The sequence below is a fragment of the Cnephaeus nilssonii genome, assembly GCF_951640355.1.
Source record: "Cnephaeus nilssonii genome assembly, chromosome: 5".
Classification (NCBI taxonomy): domain Eukaryota; kingdom Metazoa; phylum Chordata; class Mammalia; order Chiroptera; family Vespertilionidae; genus Cnephaeus; species Cnephaeus nilssonii.
The window spans coordinates 103832900-103851012 of NC_137076.1; the positions used below are offsets into that span (position 1 = coordinate 103832900).

Genomic DNA, 18113 nt, shown 5'->3' on the forward strand with positions numbered 1-18113 from the left:
AAACAAGAAAGGCTTGCTTCTCAGATTTAAATAGCAACATAATCTTAAATATTTTTACTCCACAATTGAATGCACTTTGCAAGAAACTAATTTTGACACTTTATTGATTAAAAACAATGATTTCCAAAGTGAAATGTGTTTACAGTTATTTTCCTGCTTTTGTCCCTGCTTTGAAAAATCCTGATTTAAGAATCAATTTCTTCAAATGAAGAAACAAGAAGTCATAATGTATAGATAAGGTAAATATCAAGATATAACTCAAGGCAAAATAGCTTCAGCAGACTTTCCCTAACACAATAGCCGACAGGGGGTTAAAAAAAAAAAAAAAAGAGGATATTTAAAGAGATCACCGTCAAAGACAAAATGTTGTTTCAAAGAATTCTGAAGACTTTAAAGCAGCAAAGACTAGGACTGAGATGATGCTCCCACTTTAGAAAATGAGTCTTAAAATCATGAAAATAAAAGGGAAATTTTCCTGTCACTCTTAAGAGGTAAGAATAGATCCTACAGAACCATTCCATAGCAGATTGTGCTAGCTTAAAAAGATACTCGTAAAATATTTTATTCTCATATAAATTCAGAATGCAGTATTTATACAGACATACATAAAACATATATTCCCTTAATCTAGAGCAGCAAACTGCCAAAATAAAAATAGGATATGGAGATTAAAATGCCTAAAATAAGAACATTAACATGCCAACAGTTATTATCATAACCACTACAGGCCTGGTACATGAGATTTGTGCATGGGTAGGGTCCCTAGGCCTGGCTGGTGATCAGGGCTGATCTGTGGGGCAACCGGCGGGGCGATCGGGGGGCTCCCGCTGGCACCTGCCTTAATGGCCTGGGGCCTGCGGGCTGGGGTCAGCTCCTGCGTTGAGCGTCTGCCCCTGGTGGTCAGTGCATGTCATAGCAACCGGTTGTTCTGCCATTCGATCATTTTGCATATTAGGCTTTTATTATATAGGATAGCCTCTCTACTTTCTGAGAATTTAGAGGCGGAGGAAACCTTAGATGGTACAAGCCACCTTTACTATTTTACAGGAAGTAATGTAAGAGCTATCAAGGATAAAAGACTTGCTCAAGATCAAGAAGTGCCAGGACTATGACCCTATAACTAGATTCAAAGTCCAGGCCTCTCTTATCCTTATACCAGGGGCTTGGTGCACAAAATTTGTGCAGGGGGGGGGGGCGGTTCCCTCAGCTCAGCCTGCACCCTCTCCAATCGGGAACCCCTTGGGGGATGTCCGTCCGCCAGTTTAGGCCCGATCCCACAGGCGGTCAGACATCCCTCTTGCAATCTGGGACTGCTGGCTTCAAATCGCTCACCTGCCTGACTGCCTGATCGCCCCTAACTGCCCTCCCCTGCCGACCTGTTCTTGCCCCCAACTGCCCTCCCCTGCAGGCCTGGTTGCCCCCACTGCCCTCCCCCTGCAGGCCAGTTTGGTTCTGACTGGTCGGTTTCTATGCCAGTCAGCGTCAAAAGCTCCGCCTCCTAGGCAGCCATTGGCTCCTCACAGTTGACCCAGATTTGGTTCTGATTGGTCGGTTTCTATGCCAGTCCACGTCTCTGGGCCTATCAATGGGGCCTGATCAGAAAGATGGGGCTGATCAGCCCAGATCCCGGTGGAGGCCTGGAGAGAAATGGAGGCCCAGCTGCTGGCCAGACTGGGAGAGAAAGAGAGGCAAGTGCTGATCTAAAGCTGCCACAGAGGCAACGAATCAGTCCCTGCTTCTCTTCAGGCCTCTCTCTGGCCCTGATTCACAGCCCCCTCAGCAGTCAGTGCTGGGGCACAGCACCTGCAGTGGAAGCAGTCAGGACTGACTGCAGGACTGACTTCCAGTTGGTCGAGCCTCAGTTGTTACGGGTCGTTATGACCCAGGGTTTTTATATATTAGGATTTTGGAACAACTGGATAAAACTGAATACGACTAGATTAGAGTGTCAATATGCCAAGGTTGCAGGTTCAATCCCTGGTCAGGGCACTTAAAAGCATCAACCAATGAATGCATAAATAAATGGAAAAACACATTGGTGTTTCTCTCTCACCCCCACCTCTCTCTAAAATCAATAAATTAAAAAATATACTATTTTTTAAAAGGCTAGATAATAGTCATTGAATTAAAAATAAAAAAGGACCTGTAACCCTCTAATAATCCCTTGGATATAGATTTGGGTTTGGGAGAGCAATTATGATATTAACCTAGATCCAATTTGGCCCCAAAGATCCAGGACACCATAAGGGTGTCTGGTCAGAATTAGATCTTTTGAGACTTATAACTCCATCATAAAATGAAGAGACAAACTTAAAAAGGTAAAGTACTTAGCTGGGGAAGAGGATAAGGGAGATGACAATAATATCTATTTCACAGGATTGGTACAAGTATTTAATGAAGTAATACTTCTCATACAATTAGGTCAGTGCCTATATAAAAAAAAACAATACCTAAATGTCTATTAAATAAATAGAATTTCTAAAAAATCTCCCAAATATCATACAGCTAAGTAGGATAGCTGAGATTCAAACATAGACTGACTGACTCCAAGGTTCATATTCTTAGCCACTAAGACTACCTCATGGCATTAAGAGTTACTAGAATAGTCCAGCCGGTGTGGCTCAGCAGTTGGTTGCAGGCTCGATCCCTGGTGGGGTGCAGGAGACAGCCAATCGATGATTCTCTCTCATCATTGATGTTTCTATCTCTCTCTCCTCCCTTCCTCTCTGAAATCAATAAACATATATTAAAAAAATAAAAATAAACTGTTCCCTGAGGTTTGTAAAAGACCACATTAAAAATAAAAGTTACTAGGCCCTAACCGGTTTGGCTCGGATAGAGCATCAGCCTGCGGACTGAAGGGTCCCAGGTTCGATTCTGGTCAAGGGCACATGCCTGGGTTGCAGGCTCGGTACCTGCAGAAGGCAGCCAATCAATGATTCTCTCTCATCATTGATGTTTCTCTCTCTCTCTTCCTCTCCCTTCCTCTCTGAAATCAATAAAAATATATATTTTTAAAGTTACTAGAATAAATTTTCAACATACTCCCAGACTTTGACCTACCCTCCCAAAGTCAAACTACATGATCAATCCATCTGTAAGGTCTTGGGTCTCCATGAGGTTTCAAAGATATGAACCAGTGCTTAGGATGGCATACCAAGTTGGTACTGATCCTAAATGCCCAAACAACACAGTATTTCCCAGCATACACCAATTACCAAAAGTATGTTGGTGCCAGTCCCAATCCCACTGCCAAGGGAGTACTAAGTGTTTCTTAGACAGACATTAGCAGTCCATAAGTTTCTTTTTTCAAGGTGGTCTCCCTTATCAATCTGAAAAGTCTCCATTGCTTGAGAAATTCTAAGGTTTGTTAAAGAGCCTGGCAAAAATGTGGGTAAGCACACTTTACTTAAAAATTTTGTTCACTTGCCAAGTCCTTCTCCTTGAATGGGTTTCTAAGTGCAGTCAAAACACTCTTGCTTTTTTCAGAGCAGGTAAGAATCAGAGTAGGTTCAATAGAACCATAAAACATAATAGTATTTTGGTCTGTCCAAGATTTTGATACAAAATCCATAGAGCAGAAATGGGACTTAAACATCAAATTCACTACCTCCCTATCAAGTTTTGGAGAAAGTGATGTTTGCTGCAAACATCACAACAGAAAAACTACCAGAAACTGCACTGCCCTTGGGTTAGATTCATGGGAAAGGAGAGAGGTATCTTGGATGTAATTTAATACTTCTCAATTTCATCTTTGGTTATCACCATTACAAAATCCCAAGCCTAACTTTTAGGTTATTTAACTGCCCCTTTCAGAAGGAAGTACTACCAGTAAGAAACACTATATTCTTGCAAACTGCCAACATAAAGCATTGGGAATCTTGCCCAATTACAGCAGGGATTCCCCTCACTCTAGTTGACACCATATTCATCAGATTAAGTCCTGGGATGTGCATCTCTCACATCATTGTGGTGTCTCTACTAATTCCTAACTGTAAAACAGATAGCCAAGCCAATTAAAAAAAAAAAAAATACAGGGGGTAAACCAACCCTCCAAGAATGAAAAGCTAACAATGACATTCCCATTACAGTTCAAAGTGAGAACATCAGTAAAAGTCAAACTGCTCTGGAAGCTGTGGCTGCAATGACCTCAAAAAGCACTTCCCATTTTGCTGACCATACGAGCCCATTTTGCTCTCTATCTTATACATATAGCTATACACCCTGAGTCTAGAAGGTGTACACCAAAATGTTTGTTAGGTAGTGGGAGAAGTACTTTTTCTTAAATATGCTTTTTTGAATTTTTTTCAAAGAGTTTTTAAAATGTATTTTTATTGATTTCAGAGAGCTTGCTCTATGCAGTTACATTCTCACTTCTAGTCAGTACATTGTAATGATTGTATGTAGAAAACATACACACTGAAAAACCTGTTTTGTATCTCATGATTGACCAATTCAGATTGCTTCCAAGAGTATTACCTTTTATTCAGTAACAGATAAGCAGCCTTGGCCAGTGTGGCTCAGTTAGTTGGAGTATCATCCCAAAAGGTTGCGGGTTTGATTCCTAGCCAAGGCATATACCCAGGTTTCGGGTTTGATATCCAGTCCCCCGTCAGGACAGGTATGGGAGGCAATCAATAGTTTCTCGCCCCCCCCCCCCTCCATTCCTCTCTCTATAAAAAATAAAAAATAAGTAAGTAAAAAACAAAAGCCATATAAGCAATCCCCCTTCTTAGAGCTCTTGTTACAGCTTAAATGTTTTAAAAATTCAATGTTCATTCCAGAAGTATTAGATATCATTTTATTGTTTCTCAAGTTACTTTTCAATATGTCCTACTTATTAAATGTAGTAGCACATCTCATTTTTTCAGTTCAAAATGATGAGAATTAAAAGGCATCTAAACTACTCTGAGTCAATTAGGAAGAGAGTAATTATCTGTGACAGGGTACAACCATCACAAACCTAGAGCAGCAAAAGCCAAATTCACGGAAGGGTTTGTTCCACAGGCTTTCTGTGTTAATTTTGGGGAACACAACAATGATCAAAGGCCCAAAAGCTTTTAATCACCACCAAGTTAAAATTAATTTTTTCCAGGATAACTAAAATCCAAGGCAGAAATTTATTGGTGATTGCCAGAAAAGCACAAGCTATTATAATAAAACCATATTATAGAACCACCATAGGATTCCCACCCCACTTCTGAATAAGACACTCCAGGAGAGGGATGGTGTCTGCTCCTTTAATCCTATCTAATAAAGAGGGAATATGCTAATTGACCCTCACACCATTGCAAAGATGGCAGCACCCACAGCCACAAGATGATGATGCTCAGTCTCCTCAGCCCCGCCAGAGAGGCAGGCATGGGGCAAGGCTGGGGTGGGCCCAGCCTTGCCAAGCGCCTGCCTCCGGAGTCCCCCAGTCCCCTCAGCCTCCCAGCCGCCCAGGGCCAGCCTGAGGCGCAGGCAAGCCTCGGGTGTCAGCTGCCCAGCCGCCCAGGGCTGCCCGAGGCTCAGGTAACCAGGGCTGGTCGAGGCTTGCGCCGCTGCCGGCAGTGGCAGCAGCAGAGGTGTGATGGGGCATCACCTTCCCCGGATCACCAGGTCACCTCCCTCCCCTGAGGGCTCCCGGACTGTGAGAGGGGGCAGGCCGGGCTGAGGGACCCCCCTCCAGTGTATGAATTTTCATGCACCGGGCCTCTAGTCTACTATAAAACAGGAGGTGGTTCTAAATGTCCATATGTTGATATTCTAAGTACAGACACTCCTTCACTTCCAAGTTCTAGTCCCCATCCTTTAACTGCTGGCTACACCAATCAGAGAGGACTTCCATGTAACCTCCTTCAACTCACCCCTTGTGACAATCATCACTTTATGATTCGAGGCAGATGGATTTTTCTAATATTCCACTAAGTGTGGTTTATGAGCACAGGCCTAGAAAAACTTTATTAAGCTTCCTCCAGATTAGACAAAGCCTTCTTTTCTTGTACTTCAAGAAAACTTGTTTCCCCAACACAGTTCAACTACTAAATTCAAGTCAGGCTTGAATAAACTGAGTTTTAAGCTGAAAACATTCAGTCTGGGAGAGGCAGCAGAGGCAATGACAAGAAGAAGATAACTGAGTAAAGGGACACAAAAAAAGATGAACATTATTACTTTTCCCCATTTGCTCCAGTTACATGATTAAGAACTCAGTTCAAAATTTCTATCTTGTGAGATGCAATATAATTTGTTGACTAAGATCGAATACAATTACCCACTTCATTTTTTTATTGCTGCCATCTCCACTTTGGAGTATGAACACAAAGAATCCTTAAGAACCACACTCCATTAACTTCAACTCAACTGTGTTTACTGCCATGAAGGGAAACACCCATGCACATTTCTGCTGCAAGGAAAGAAAAGTCAACCAAAATCCCTCACCATCTGTGGAGAGAATACTGAATTAGAAAACAGAAGAGAGAGCTTACAGTTTGGGCTACTCTTTTTATTCCTTACTTAGATTAAAACTTCTCTATGCCTCAGTTTCATTCTCTGTAATATGAAGATATTAATATCAGCCTTAAGGTCAGAGTCCTCATAAGAATCAAGAAAAAGTATGTGAAGACGTTTTAAAAACAAAAATTTACAACAAAAAGCCTATCACAATCATCGTTCTTCTCACGTGTTCATCCTATATAATACAGGTAATATGCAAATTGACTGTCACACCCTCACAAGATGGCTGCCTACAACCAGGCCGGCAAGAGGGTTAGTGAGGGACGACCAACGACTGAACAAGCAGGCTGTGTGGGGCAACCAGACTGGCAGGGGGATTAGTGAGGGACGACCAAACGACTGAACAGCAGGCTGCGTGGGGTGACCAGGCCGGCGGGGGGGCTGTGAGGGGCAACAAGGCCAGCAGGGGGGGCAGTTGGGGGCGACCAGGTCGGCAGAGGGGGGTAGCTGGAGGCTGGGGGTGACCAGGCCAGCAGGAGGGGCAGTAAGAGGCGACCAGGCTGGCGGGGGCAGGGGGGGGGGAGAAGGGGAGTTAGGGGCGACCAGGCAGGCAGGCGAGCGATTAGGAGCCAGTGGTCCAGGATTGTGAGAGGGATCCCAGACTGAAAAGGGTACAGGCTGGGTTGAGGGTACCCCCCCAATGCACGAATTTCGTGCACTGGGCCTCTAGTTAATTATATTTGTAAACCTTAAATGACCGAAAAGCTATTATCAAATCATGATGCTGTACACTTTAATATAAATTATATTTGTCAATTATTCCTCAATAAAGGAAACTGTCGTTTGACAGTTGGGGGGAAATGGGAGAAGGGAAATAGTACTCGAAGAATAGTTCTATGAAAGTTTAGCAGGGGTAGAGAATCTTTTTTCTGCCAAGGGCCACTTGGATATTTATAACATCATTTGAGGGTCTATACAAAATTGTCAACTTAAAAATTAGCCTGCTATATTTGGTCAAACATTTAACTCACCCCTAATGGCTGGCTGGGCCAGACCAAATGATTTTTCAGGCTCAGGCTTATTCACTAATGAAAGGCTATCCTAGTGTGAAAGTTAGCAGAAAAGAACTGGATAAAGTTTGGATTTTGGGACCATTGTAACCTAGAAATAATCATATTCTATTAGAATTAGATCTACCTGATTTCCAGTTTAAAGAAAATACAGAGGCTAGAGGAATACACTAAATGATCCCACAGAGAAACAATCAAACAAATCCAGAATGTGGTACATTCCACAAGACTCTTCATAAAATCAATGTTGGGGGTGGAAGAGTCAATGTCATAGGGAAGGAAAGGGAGAGGAGTTGTTTTAGATTTTAAAAGATTAAAGAGACAAACAGATGCAATGTCTAAATGCTGATTAGATCCTAGTTTGAAAAAAAAGCTATAAAACACTTTTGGGATGACTGGGGGATTCTGCTTATGGACTAGAAATCAGGAAATAATAGTTAATCTTCTTAGGAGCAATAATGGTATTTAGCTGTTATGCAGGAGACAGCGGTTATGTAGGAGAACCCTAATTTTCAGAGATGCATGTTGAAGTGTCATGATGTCTGTGCTCACTTTCAGTTAAGCAAATGTATATGTGTATGTACACACACATTTGTTCAATCTAGGGGACAGATATTCAAGTGTTTATTGTACTAGTCTTTCAACTTCTCAATATACTTGAAAATTATTTTAAAATGTGTCAAACAAGAATTAGATATAGCCGTGATAAAGATTATCTATTTTTCCCTGGCCGGTGTAGCTCAGTTGGTTGAGTGTCGTCCCTTGCACTGAGAGGTCACTGGTGACCATGTGCACTGGTCAGGGCACATGCCCAGGTTGTGGGCTCGATCCCCAGTAGAGGGCTTTTGGGGGGCAGCCAATCAATGTTTCTCTCTCATCAATGTTTCACTCTCTTTCTCTTCCTCTACCTCTAAAAAAATAAAAAGAAACGTATTTTTTTTAAAAAAAGATCTAATTCTCTTTTTTTCAACAATGGAAGGAACAGAGTCCAAAGGACCACTGCTAATAAAGGCCTTTTCTCAATAGAGATTAAAACTCAGGCAAGCTGCAAAACTTAACCCAAACTCTTTCCATGTGCCAGAAAACTGGGACCCAAGAGACAAAGACTGATCTGGAGCAAACACATATATGTACACGTAAAAAAAAAAAAACCTAACAATTTTTATGCTTAATATGTGACAATCCATTAAAATTACAAGATCTGTTAAAGACCATGACAACCTAGTACATCAGAAACTTGTATAAAATAACCTCAGAATGTAGCAGTGAATGGAAATTAGTATAACTGTTAGATGTACAAAAAGAAAACAAAAATTTAAAGCATTTAACCAGTATTACCTTCTAGAGGCCCGGTATACAGATTTGTGCACCAGTGGGGTCCCTCGGCCTAGTCTGCGGGGATCGGGCCGAAACCTGCTCTCCAACATCCCCTGAAGGGTTCCGGATGGTAAGAGGGTGGTTCTCAGGTGACGGACCCTGGAATCGGGCTTCCTCCTCTCCCGTTCCGGGTACATCACCCGAGAACCGCAGATGCCAAGTCACTGCAGCTGCCAAGTCATCACAGCTTGGCAGCCCCTGCATTGAGCATCTGCCCCCTGGTGGTCAGTGCACGTCATAGCTACCAGTCAGATGGTTGAATAGTCACTTAGGCTTTTATATAGAGAGAAGGCTTTTATATATATACTAGAGGCCTGGCGCACGGATTCATGCACCAGTGGGGTCCCTCACACTGGTGCACGATCGGGGCTGGGAAGGGACTGTGGGAGGGCTCCAGGGCGTGTCTGGCCCATCTTACCTAGTCCTGATCAGTCCGACCCCAGCAGCAAGCTAACCTATCGGTCGGAGCGTCTGCCCCCTGGTGGTCAGTGCATGTCATAACGGCCAGTCAAACGGTTGGACATTTAGCATATTAGGCTTTTATTATATAGGCTAGGATAGATAATATTATCTCACGACTTGGTCCAATTATCCTAACTATGCCTTCCAAGGTTGACAACATACCTTAATAACTTCAAATTTCACCTATCCACTCCCCAAGCTACTTGCCAGTCCCCCCAAATGCCATGTGTTGTTTTTTTTCATATTTCTATACAAGTTATTTCCTCTGCATACAGAATTCCCTTCTGCCTTTTCTACATCTGCTCCTCTTTCAAGACCAACTTCTTATGCCACCTCTTTAGCTAAGTTTTCTGGCCCTGCTCCCTTACTACTCCTTGAACTTCCCAATACTACTTTTTGCATCTATAGTGACTTAAAACTTTTCCTAATTATTTAAATGTATGATTCCTCCATTAGACCACAAACTATTTGCTTTCACAGAGCAGAAATCAGAAATAATGGAGGCTGGCTATTTTTTAAGTTTCAGAAGAACCATCTTAATTCACCTAAAAAATAAAGTGTCTGCCCCAAGTTGAACATGAGTTTATCATGAAGCAGATTTGTAACTTAAATGTTCTGGACTATTTGTTACTCTGTCCCTTTGATATAGAAACAAAGCACTATCTGAACCAATGCAAAAAAGCAGTCTGACTTGCTTATACCTACAAGCCAATTACATTAAATGCAAAAAATTATCTGTAGGGTTTCCTGTGAGGGTAAGAATTTAATCAGAGAAGCCCCAAACTCACTAATTCATTTCCTAGTGAAGTCTTCAGCAAATATATACCATTAAGACCCCACACAAGTAAAATTCATTTTAAATAATTTTCACACATATTTTTTCTTTGATATCTAACTTCAACAGAAATTTCATGTCTGAAAACAGAACTACAATGGAAACTTCTACAAGTTCTATTGCAAACATGCAAAAATATGGTATAATACCCAATGTATACTCAGCAATATTTAACCTCTCAGCTCAATATATGGATGGAATATATTCAGAAACAAACTTGATTCTTGCTGACTGCAAGTTAAAGTAGCTGATGCAAGATGAATACATGCTGATTGTTTTTGGCCAACACACATGCATTTTTAAGTACATACGCGTTAGTAAAGTCTGAACCTATGGTCCTTGAACTACCAGTGAATCATGAGGAGCTTACTGGTAGCCTAGTACTGCCCGATAAGTAGAAGCAGAAAGCTGGGTAAGGATGGTGAGGGGCGACGGGAGAATCAGGTGCAGTGGTCCACCAAATGAAGATAAACCATTCAGGTGGTCTGCAGTAAGGAAAAATGAGAGAATCACTAAATCAGCAAATTGATCACCATGCCCAATTAACATGATCATGCTGCTTACCAAAACCAACCTACTGCTTTCTTGCAATGAGAGAAGAATGTGTTTTGGTCAAAAGCCACAAGAGAGATAACTAACCATTAACATAAAGGCAAAAGTTCCTTATTGATTAACACTCAATAATCATTCTCATTAGGAGACTCACCTGAGTACAGTACTACTCAAAATTTGCTGCCTAAGTTTTGCATTTACAGTAAGAGAATAGGATTTTAAAATAAAATCTATTAAAATTTCTCCATAAGAAAGAGAGGTGTTATAGACTAAAGCTATCAAAAATCAGAGGAATGAAGACTCCTAACATTTCTAAAGGCTTAAAGCTTCTGCCTAAGCACTAGCAACTGATTCCTAAATAAAATCAGAAGTAAAAAAAAAACACACCCCCAAAACAGTACATTTAATATCCATAGTAAGAATCTTCTTTAATAATGAATGCCTTTCCAGCTCAGCCAGCGTGGCTCAGTGGTTGAGCGTCAACCTAAGAACCAGGAGGTATGGTTTGATTCCTAGTCAGGGCACATGCTCAGGTTGCAGGCTCCGTGCCCAGTAGGGGGTGTGCAGGAGGCAGCCTATGATTCTCTCATCATTGATGTTTCTATCTCTCTCTCCCTCTCCTTTCCTCTCTGAAATCCCTTCTAACATAAATTCCAATATAATCTTAACTGGGGGTGGAGTGGGTGGGAGAAATCTCAACCCTTTGTGTTAAAAATATAAAACAGAGTGGAAAATATAGAAATCCATATATATAAAAGGCTAAGTGACCAACCATCCGTCTGACCGACCAGCCGGTACATATGACGCGCACTGGCAATTTAAAAATAAACATTGACTAGTACATGCGTGATACATATAAAGCTCTCGCTGGTGCCAATCGCATGCGTGTTTCGACCTGTCATTGTTGATCGTGAATTTGGTTGTTTTTGTTGACATTCTGAAAAGAAGCCGGCGTCATCGACAGAATGTATCTGAAGACCAACTATTGGCACAACTATTGGCACAATTAATTTCCTTTCAGTGTGCCAGATCCGTGCACTGGGCCACTAGTATAGTTATAAAAATATATTATCCTACCTAATAATAGAGTAATATGCAAATTGACCATGCCTTCGCTATATCCACAAGCCACGCCCACCAGGAAACCGTTGCAGGGACGTTGGGGTGTGGCGGAGCCCAAGGCCGGGAAAGCCTCGGGCACCAGCAGGGAGCCTGCACGGATTGAAGGCAACGACCAGGGGGTCGGCTCCTACGATCCATAGCAGGGACGCTGGGTGCGGCCGAGCCCAAGGCCGGGAAGGCCTCGGGCGGAGGCCTTCCCGGCCTTGGGCACCAGCGGGGAGCCTGCATGGATCACAGGCAACCACGGGGGGGTCGGCTCCTATGATCCGTAGCAGGGAGGCTGGGGTGCAGCAGAGCCAAGGCCGCCGCCCCGGGCCAAGCCCCGACCCTGAAAGAAGGCAGAAGGCGGTGGCCACAGCCAAGGCCTGGGTCCCTGGTGCCGGCAGAAAACTGGTGCAGGCAGCCAGGTGAATGAAGGTCTATTGCACGAATCTTCGTGCAAACGGGCTGCTAGTACTTTATATAAGTAGAAAATATAAGAGTACCAATTTGGGGGTAAAAATTAAAAAGAGTGGGACTAGCCCAATGGAAGGTAGCTTATTAAGCAGGGGCACAATATCCTATGGCAATTTGCAATGTAAACTCGAATGCTTTAATCTCTTCCCAAAGAAGATTCAGCTTTTCACATATCCCAATATTTTCCAACTCAGGTTTCCCTGACCTAAATTCAGTTCTCATACTACCACATCTACTCACCCAGGATATCATTGTATTTCCAACCTACACCTACTTGCTGCCTATTTTCCTTCTGGTCTGCTCTTCACAACTCCACTCCTACTAGTAAAATCAGCCACCCTCTGCTTTACATCAAATAAATGCCTCCGATTTCACAGGATGTCTCTCTCCAAATGGTACGAAATTTTATGCCATCAACTCTCATAAAGCCCCAGAGCTCAACAATCCAGAAAATACGAAATAATTTTACTTCTCTTGTCACACTAGGGATAGAAGGAGACCAAATCTTCAGCCCTCCTCCTTCTCAAAACTGCTTTCTTTTTTTATTATAGGCACAGCCCTAAGAATAGAAGCATAAGAAAAGTCAATAAACAACCAAGTGAGGTAATGTGTAGAAGTAATATATGGGACACCGAAAATATATAAGGAAGAGATAAGCAAGATATTCTTGGTGAAGAAAGTAGCTCATGTCTCACAGAGAATGTGTTTCTCTAAAGGACACCAACCTCAATATACAAGGGCTATTGGTATATTCTGGGGCTGGATGTCCAAGAAGTCTAGTATTATTAGACCATGAGTAACAAACCATGGCTAGAATTTCTGCAAATACCCATTAGAATGAAAAGTTAACAAATCATCTTCTGAAATTATAAGAATGATCTTTTCAAATACAATCAGATCTATCAGTTTCAGAGTCAGACCTATTTTCCTGTTTCCCGATATTTCAACAAAATTCAGTTTACTAAGGCACTTACCATGGTCAGGCCCTGAGAGGCGATTTCTCATTTCTCCACCTTTTATGAAATTTTCATGACTAAATTCTTAGCACTTTCCTTTTTTCACTTACTTATAGCAGTCATTCACTTTTACACCTTCAGTTAACCTCCCCCAGATGACTGTGTGCAAGAATCATTGGGAAACTTGTTAAAACGCGGATTCTGATGCATTAGGCCAGGGTTGGGGCCTGACATTCTGCAGGTCTAACATGCTCCCAGGTGATGCTAATGCTGCTAGTTGAAGAACCATACCTCACACCTTTGAGCAGCTGAGATAATTTTGTTTTCCTTTACACCTTCAGCACTTTCACAGTTTATCCTATGGTATATTTATATGTTTATATAGTGCTTTATAGTTGTTTCACGTGTGCATATTCTATTATGCTTTCCTAAAAAGTGATTTTTATATACTCAAGAAATTGGATCATGATTTCCATTTTTAGAACAGCAACCAATACAACGTTAGGCATACTGTGGGTAGTCAATGCTTGCTGAGAGTAAAATGCATCCCTAGGAAACACACCATCATCTCTGGATTAAGAAAAAGTTGAAGTGGGTTTATAAATTACCTTTGTCAACTTTTTAAAAACCATTTCAATGCTAATCAACCTTTTTACCAGATTAGACAGAGGAAATAAACTTAAAATAACTTTCTATTCATAGTTAAGAATGTTAGTTAAAAGATTTGTGAATTACTGACTACAGAGTTATTCTTTCCCAATAAGCAAAGGATTAAATATATACAAAACTAAAGCTAGAAGCACAGGTAACAAAAGGAAAAATATATTGGACTTCATTTTAGAAAGTAAGACTACAACCTACAAAATGAGAGAAAATATTTGCAAATCGTATTTCTGACGAGGGCTTAATATGGCAAATTTTATGTGTCTTTACTACCATTAAAAAATGAAACTAGCGCCCAGCCTCAGTTGTTGAGTGTCGACCTATGAACCAGGAGATCATGGTTCAATTCCCAGTCAGGGCACATGCCTAGGTTTCGGGCTTGATCCCCAGAGGGGGCGGGGGGAAAGGGGTGCGCGTGCAGGAGACAGCCTACCTATGATTCTCTCATCATTGATGTTTCCATCCCTCTCCCTCTCTCCCTTCCTCTACGAAATCAATAAAAATATATTTTATAAATTAAAAAATGAATGTCCATTATTCTGTTATCCTCCTGTAAACCTGGAAACTTGTGACCACCAAGGTCAGTCCTTTTGGAATATCACAATGTATGAAATAAATGACACACCCAGCAAGTAAAAATCTTTGTACATCACTATGGTCATTAAAGAGAACAAAGAAGCGAGTTGGCTGTCTCCAATTAATTTCATTTTATTATTCCCCCACCCCATAGTTCTTATTTTTAAAAATCGTACGAGATTTAATTCCTTAGCAAATGCCATGAGCTAAAACCTAATCTAGAGGTCCTAAACATCACAATGTCATCATAATAAGGCAGACAACCATACAGAACGTGCTATCTAAAAATGTCAAAACAATAGAAAATCCTAGGAGCATGAAATCGTGGAGAGAACTGTTAAATAACTATCAAAATATACCTGTCTTGACTAACATTAGGCATTAAAAGATGGTCAAAGTAGCTAAAACTCAAAAACTGAATTCTAGGCAAGGTATGCCAAAGTAAGATGCTAGAAATGATTTCAGATAACACAAATCTTTCATGAATTAAATCATTTCTACATTCTACAGTCTTTTGCAAAAATTTCTCAAATTCCTTCAAACAAGTAATGCACCTAGTAAGGAAGTTTTTCTCGGTATACACACAATTATTTGCCATTCTATGATGTTTGCATGACACTGTGAATGTAATTATATCTGTCATGAAAATCTTAAATCTGTCATGAAAAGCATCAGAAGACTGTACTTTATCCCATGTTGATAAAGGACATTTTCATAACCAATATGTCCAGATTACAACTACTAACCACTACTAAATGTCTGAAATGCAAAGGGTGTGCCAACACCCTTAGGAAAAATAGTCTTTCCCTTCCCACCAAAAACTTACTGTAATCAGCAAGAACTATTTAATTTGTTAACCTGAAACACTCACCTGAACTAATTCCTTTAAACCACAATTAACTCTTAACTATCAGGACAATAATGGAAAATAGAGGCTTCCATAATTAAATTCCAGAAATAATCCTTTATCCCACACAGCTCCTTCCTCCACCCCAAGGCCATGCCTTCTCTCCAGAAGAAAATAAAGGTTTATGTTCCTTTTTTCCTAAACTTTAATTTGGAAAAATATGGCACTGCTTAAGGTCCAGGGAACTCAGTTTTCAAAGAAACTGATACTATAGCTATCTAACTAGATACCACTGGTAATAAGTAGCCAAAACCCAAGACTTCATGCTCTTAAAAGCCCACACTAGCATGCATGGCTGGTCATTAAGTCACACTATCACAAGAAATAAACTAGCTCAAGTTTATTACCAAGAAGAGGAAAAAATGTTTATTTGAATTTCAACGTAAGTGTAAAACAATTTAATTAAAACTAAACAGCACCTATAACAAGTACCACTTTAAAGGCAAGAAGAATCACTGTGACCCCCAATTTGACCTTAACCCAAGGCTGTTTTGTGGTTTAAATCATACACTTTTTATCTTCCTGCTTTGTTGTCGCTGAGGATCTCTGTTAATATGCCACCAAAAAAGACTGGTATGACTTTAAATGCACTCTAAAGTAGTTTTCCTGGACAATTTTTTCAGAAACGCTCCACTGACCTTTCCAACTATTTGCCCAAGATTTAGCCATCATACAGGATACCCACAGACTTTAATGAAGTGGCAAGGCTAAGCATCATGCAATTCAGGAAACTCATTAACGGAAAGTGAGGTGTGTGCACGGTTTATAGATGGAGCTGAAGTGACAGGGCAAGCAACAACTTTTAGTCTAAGAAAAAGTTGTAAACTCTTTTATCCCCCAACGATTTAATTTAGTAACTTATACATATGCCCCACATGTGAGACATCTAACATAAGGTCGCACCAAAACCAACACTGTCCTTCGTTATTCCTAGATGTTTCCTCTTTAAGTAAAACATTCTAACCTGCACACAAGCTATAGCATGAATTCGGTAGAAGGTCACTTAAGTAAAGGCAGAATTAATTTTATTATTACACTGCTGTACTACAAGACCGACTGAATTAAAATACCTTTCCTCAGCAAACTGTTTAGGATACAAGCAAGTAGAAGTGCGTTCCGTGTTAGAAAACTTTTGAGGTACCGGTCCTACCGGGAAGTCGGACACTTATGCATTTGTACTTCCATCCTACATGTTTCCCTTTACGTAAGCGGGATAGGAATTTGACTAGCCCACCCCGAAGGCAAGCTGGCCCAGCACCCCGAGCGGCAGCCGGATCCCCACCCGCGTTAAAGTAATGCCTGTGGCCACTGGAGGCTCCCCCAGCCGGGCTCCAGAAACTTGCAGGTTTAAATGGCCAAACTGGAACCAACCAGGCAGCTGTCATCTGAAACTCGGGAAAGCTGAGCCCGGCCAGCTCGGCCGCACAGGGCAGGGTGCGGAGCCGCGGCGGGGCCCGCGGAGGGAGTGCAGGAGCTCCCCTCCCCGCCCCCCGCGCCGCGCTCCTGCAGCCCCGGCGCCGCCATCCCGCTCCTGAATAATTGAACGGGCCGGAGAGGCAGGAGGTGGCCAGGGAGGCAGTTTCTTGGCCGAGTTTCCCGGCCGAGGCGGGAGGGTCGGGAGGCCGAGGGCGACATGCCCGGCGCGCGGAGGACTTTCCTCGCGGGGCGGGGAGCGAAGGGGGCGACCCCGCGGCCTGCGGGCGGCCGGAAGCGGGGCGCGGAGTGACGTGGAGGAGGGGATGACAAAGGGGCGCGGGGACCCCGGCCGCGCTCCCCGCGGGCTCGCAGGGGCCGGGACAGGTGGCCGGGCCTGGGCCGGGAACAATGGGGGGCCGAGGCTGCCCCCTGGCGCTCACCTACCTCCGGTGCCCTCCGAGTTCTCGTTGAGGCTGCCCGAGGAGTCGTGCTGGGCGCCCACACACCCGCCCATGGGGGCCCCCGGCGCCTCGTCCGCCACCTCCGGGCGCTCGTCAGGGCCCGCCGCCGCCTCCGCCTCCGCCTCCTCAGGCGCCGCTGCCGCCGCCGCCGCCGAGCTCCGGACAGGCGCGCCGCTCCGCTCGCCCGCTGCGGCCCAGCCTCCGCCCCCCTCGCCGCTCCACCCACCGTCTTGGCTCGGCCCCTTCCTCCGCGCCCACTTCTACCTCAGCCCCCGGGCGGGCCGCCCGCCCCGCAGGCCTGGCCCCGCGCCGCTCTCCCCTCCGGCTCTGCCCCGCCAGGCCGGGGCTGGCCCATGCCGGGCAGGCCGCAGCGCCCGCCTCGCCCTCACAGCCCCGGACACCGGCGTCCCGGCGAGCCCCGCGCCCGCGCCCCCCGCCCGCCAGGCCCCATCGGCCCCCGCCCCGCGGCGCCGCCCTCCGCACCCGCGGCCTGGGCTCAGCCAGGCCCGCCCGGAACCACCGGGGGGCGGGGCCGCGGGCCGCTGCGCGCTGATTGGCCGAGAGCGGGCCGCGAGCGGAGAGAGGGAGGAGGAAGGCGGTGGGGAGGGGAGAGGGGGCTCCGCAGCGAGGAAAGAGGGCGGAGGGGGAGGGTCGGTCCGGGGGCAGGGGCAGGGGAAGGAGGTGAGGAGGGGGGAGAAGGGGAGACGCAAGGAGAAAAGGAAGGGAGGGAGAGGGAGCAGGAAAGGAGGAACGAAGTGAGAAAGTGAAAAGGGGCGCAGTCGAGTTCCGGCTCCCCTCGGGAGTCCGCTCTTCCCGGCGGGGGCA

The 18113-nt window shown here is 43.9% G+C and overlaps 1 protein-coding gene across 2 annotated transcripts in view; it reads right to left on the reverse strand.

Moving 5' to 3' along the window:
- UBTD2 (ubiquitin domain containing 2) overlaps positions 1-18113 on the reverse strand; it is a 41251-nt gene that overhangs the window by 14811 nt on the left and 8327 nt on the right. The window contains exon 1 of one of the 2 annotated variants that reach the window (XM_079771350.1): positions 17272-17691. The exons of the other annotated variant lie outside the window; for it this stretch is intronic. Within the exon in view, the coding sequence (XP_079627476.1) occupies positions 17272-17341 (70 nt within the window). The 5' untranslated portion in view covers positions 17342-17691. Of the gene's footprint in view, positions 1-17271; positions 17692-18113 lie in introns of those variants that run through there. 2 annotated transcript variants of the gene reach the window in all.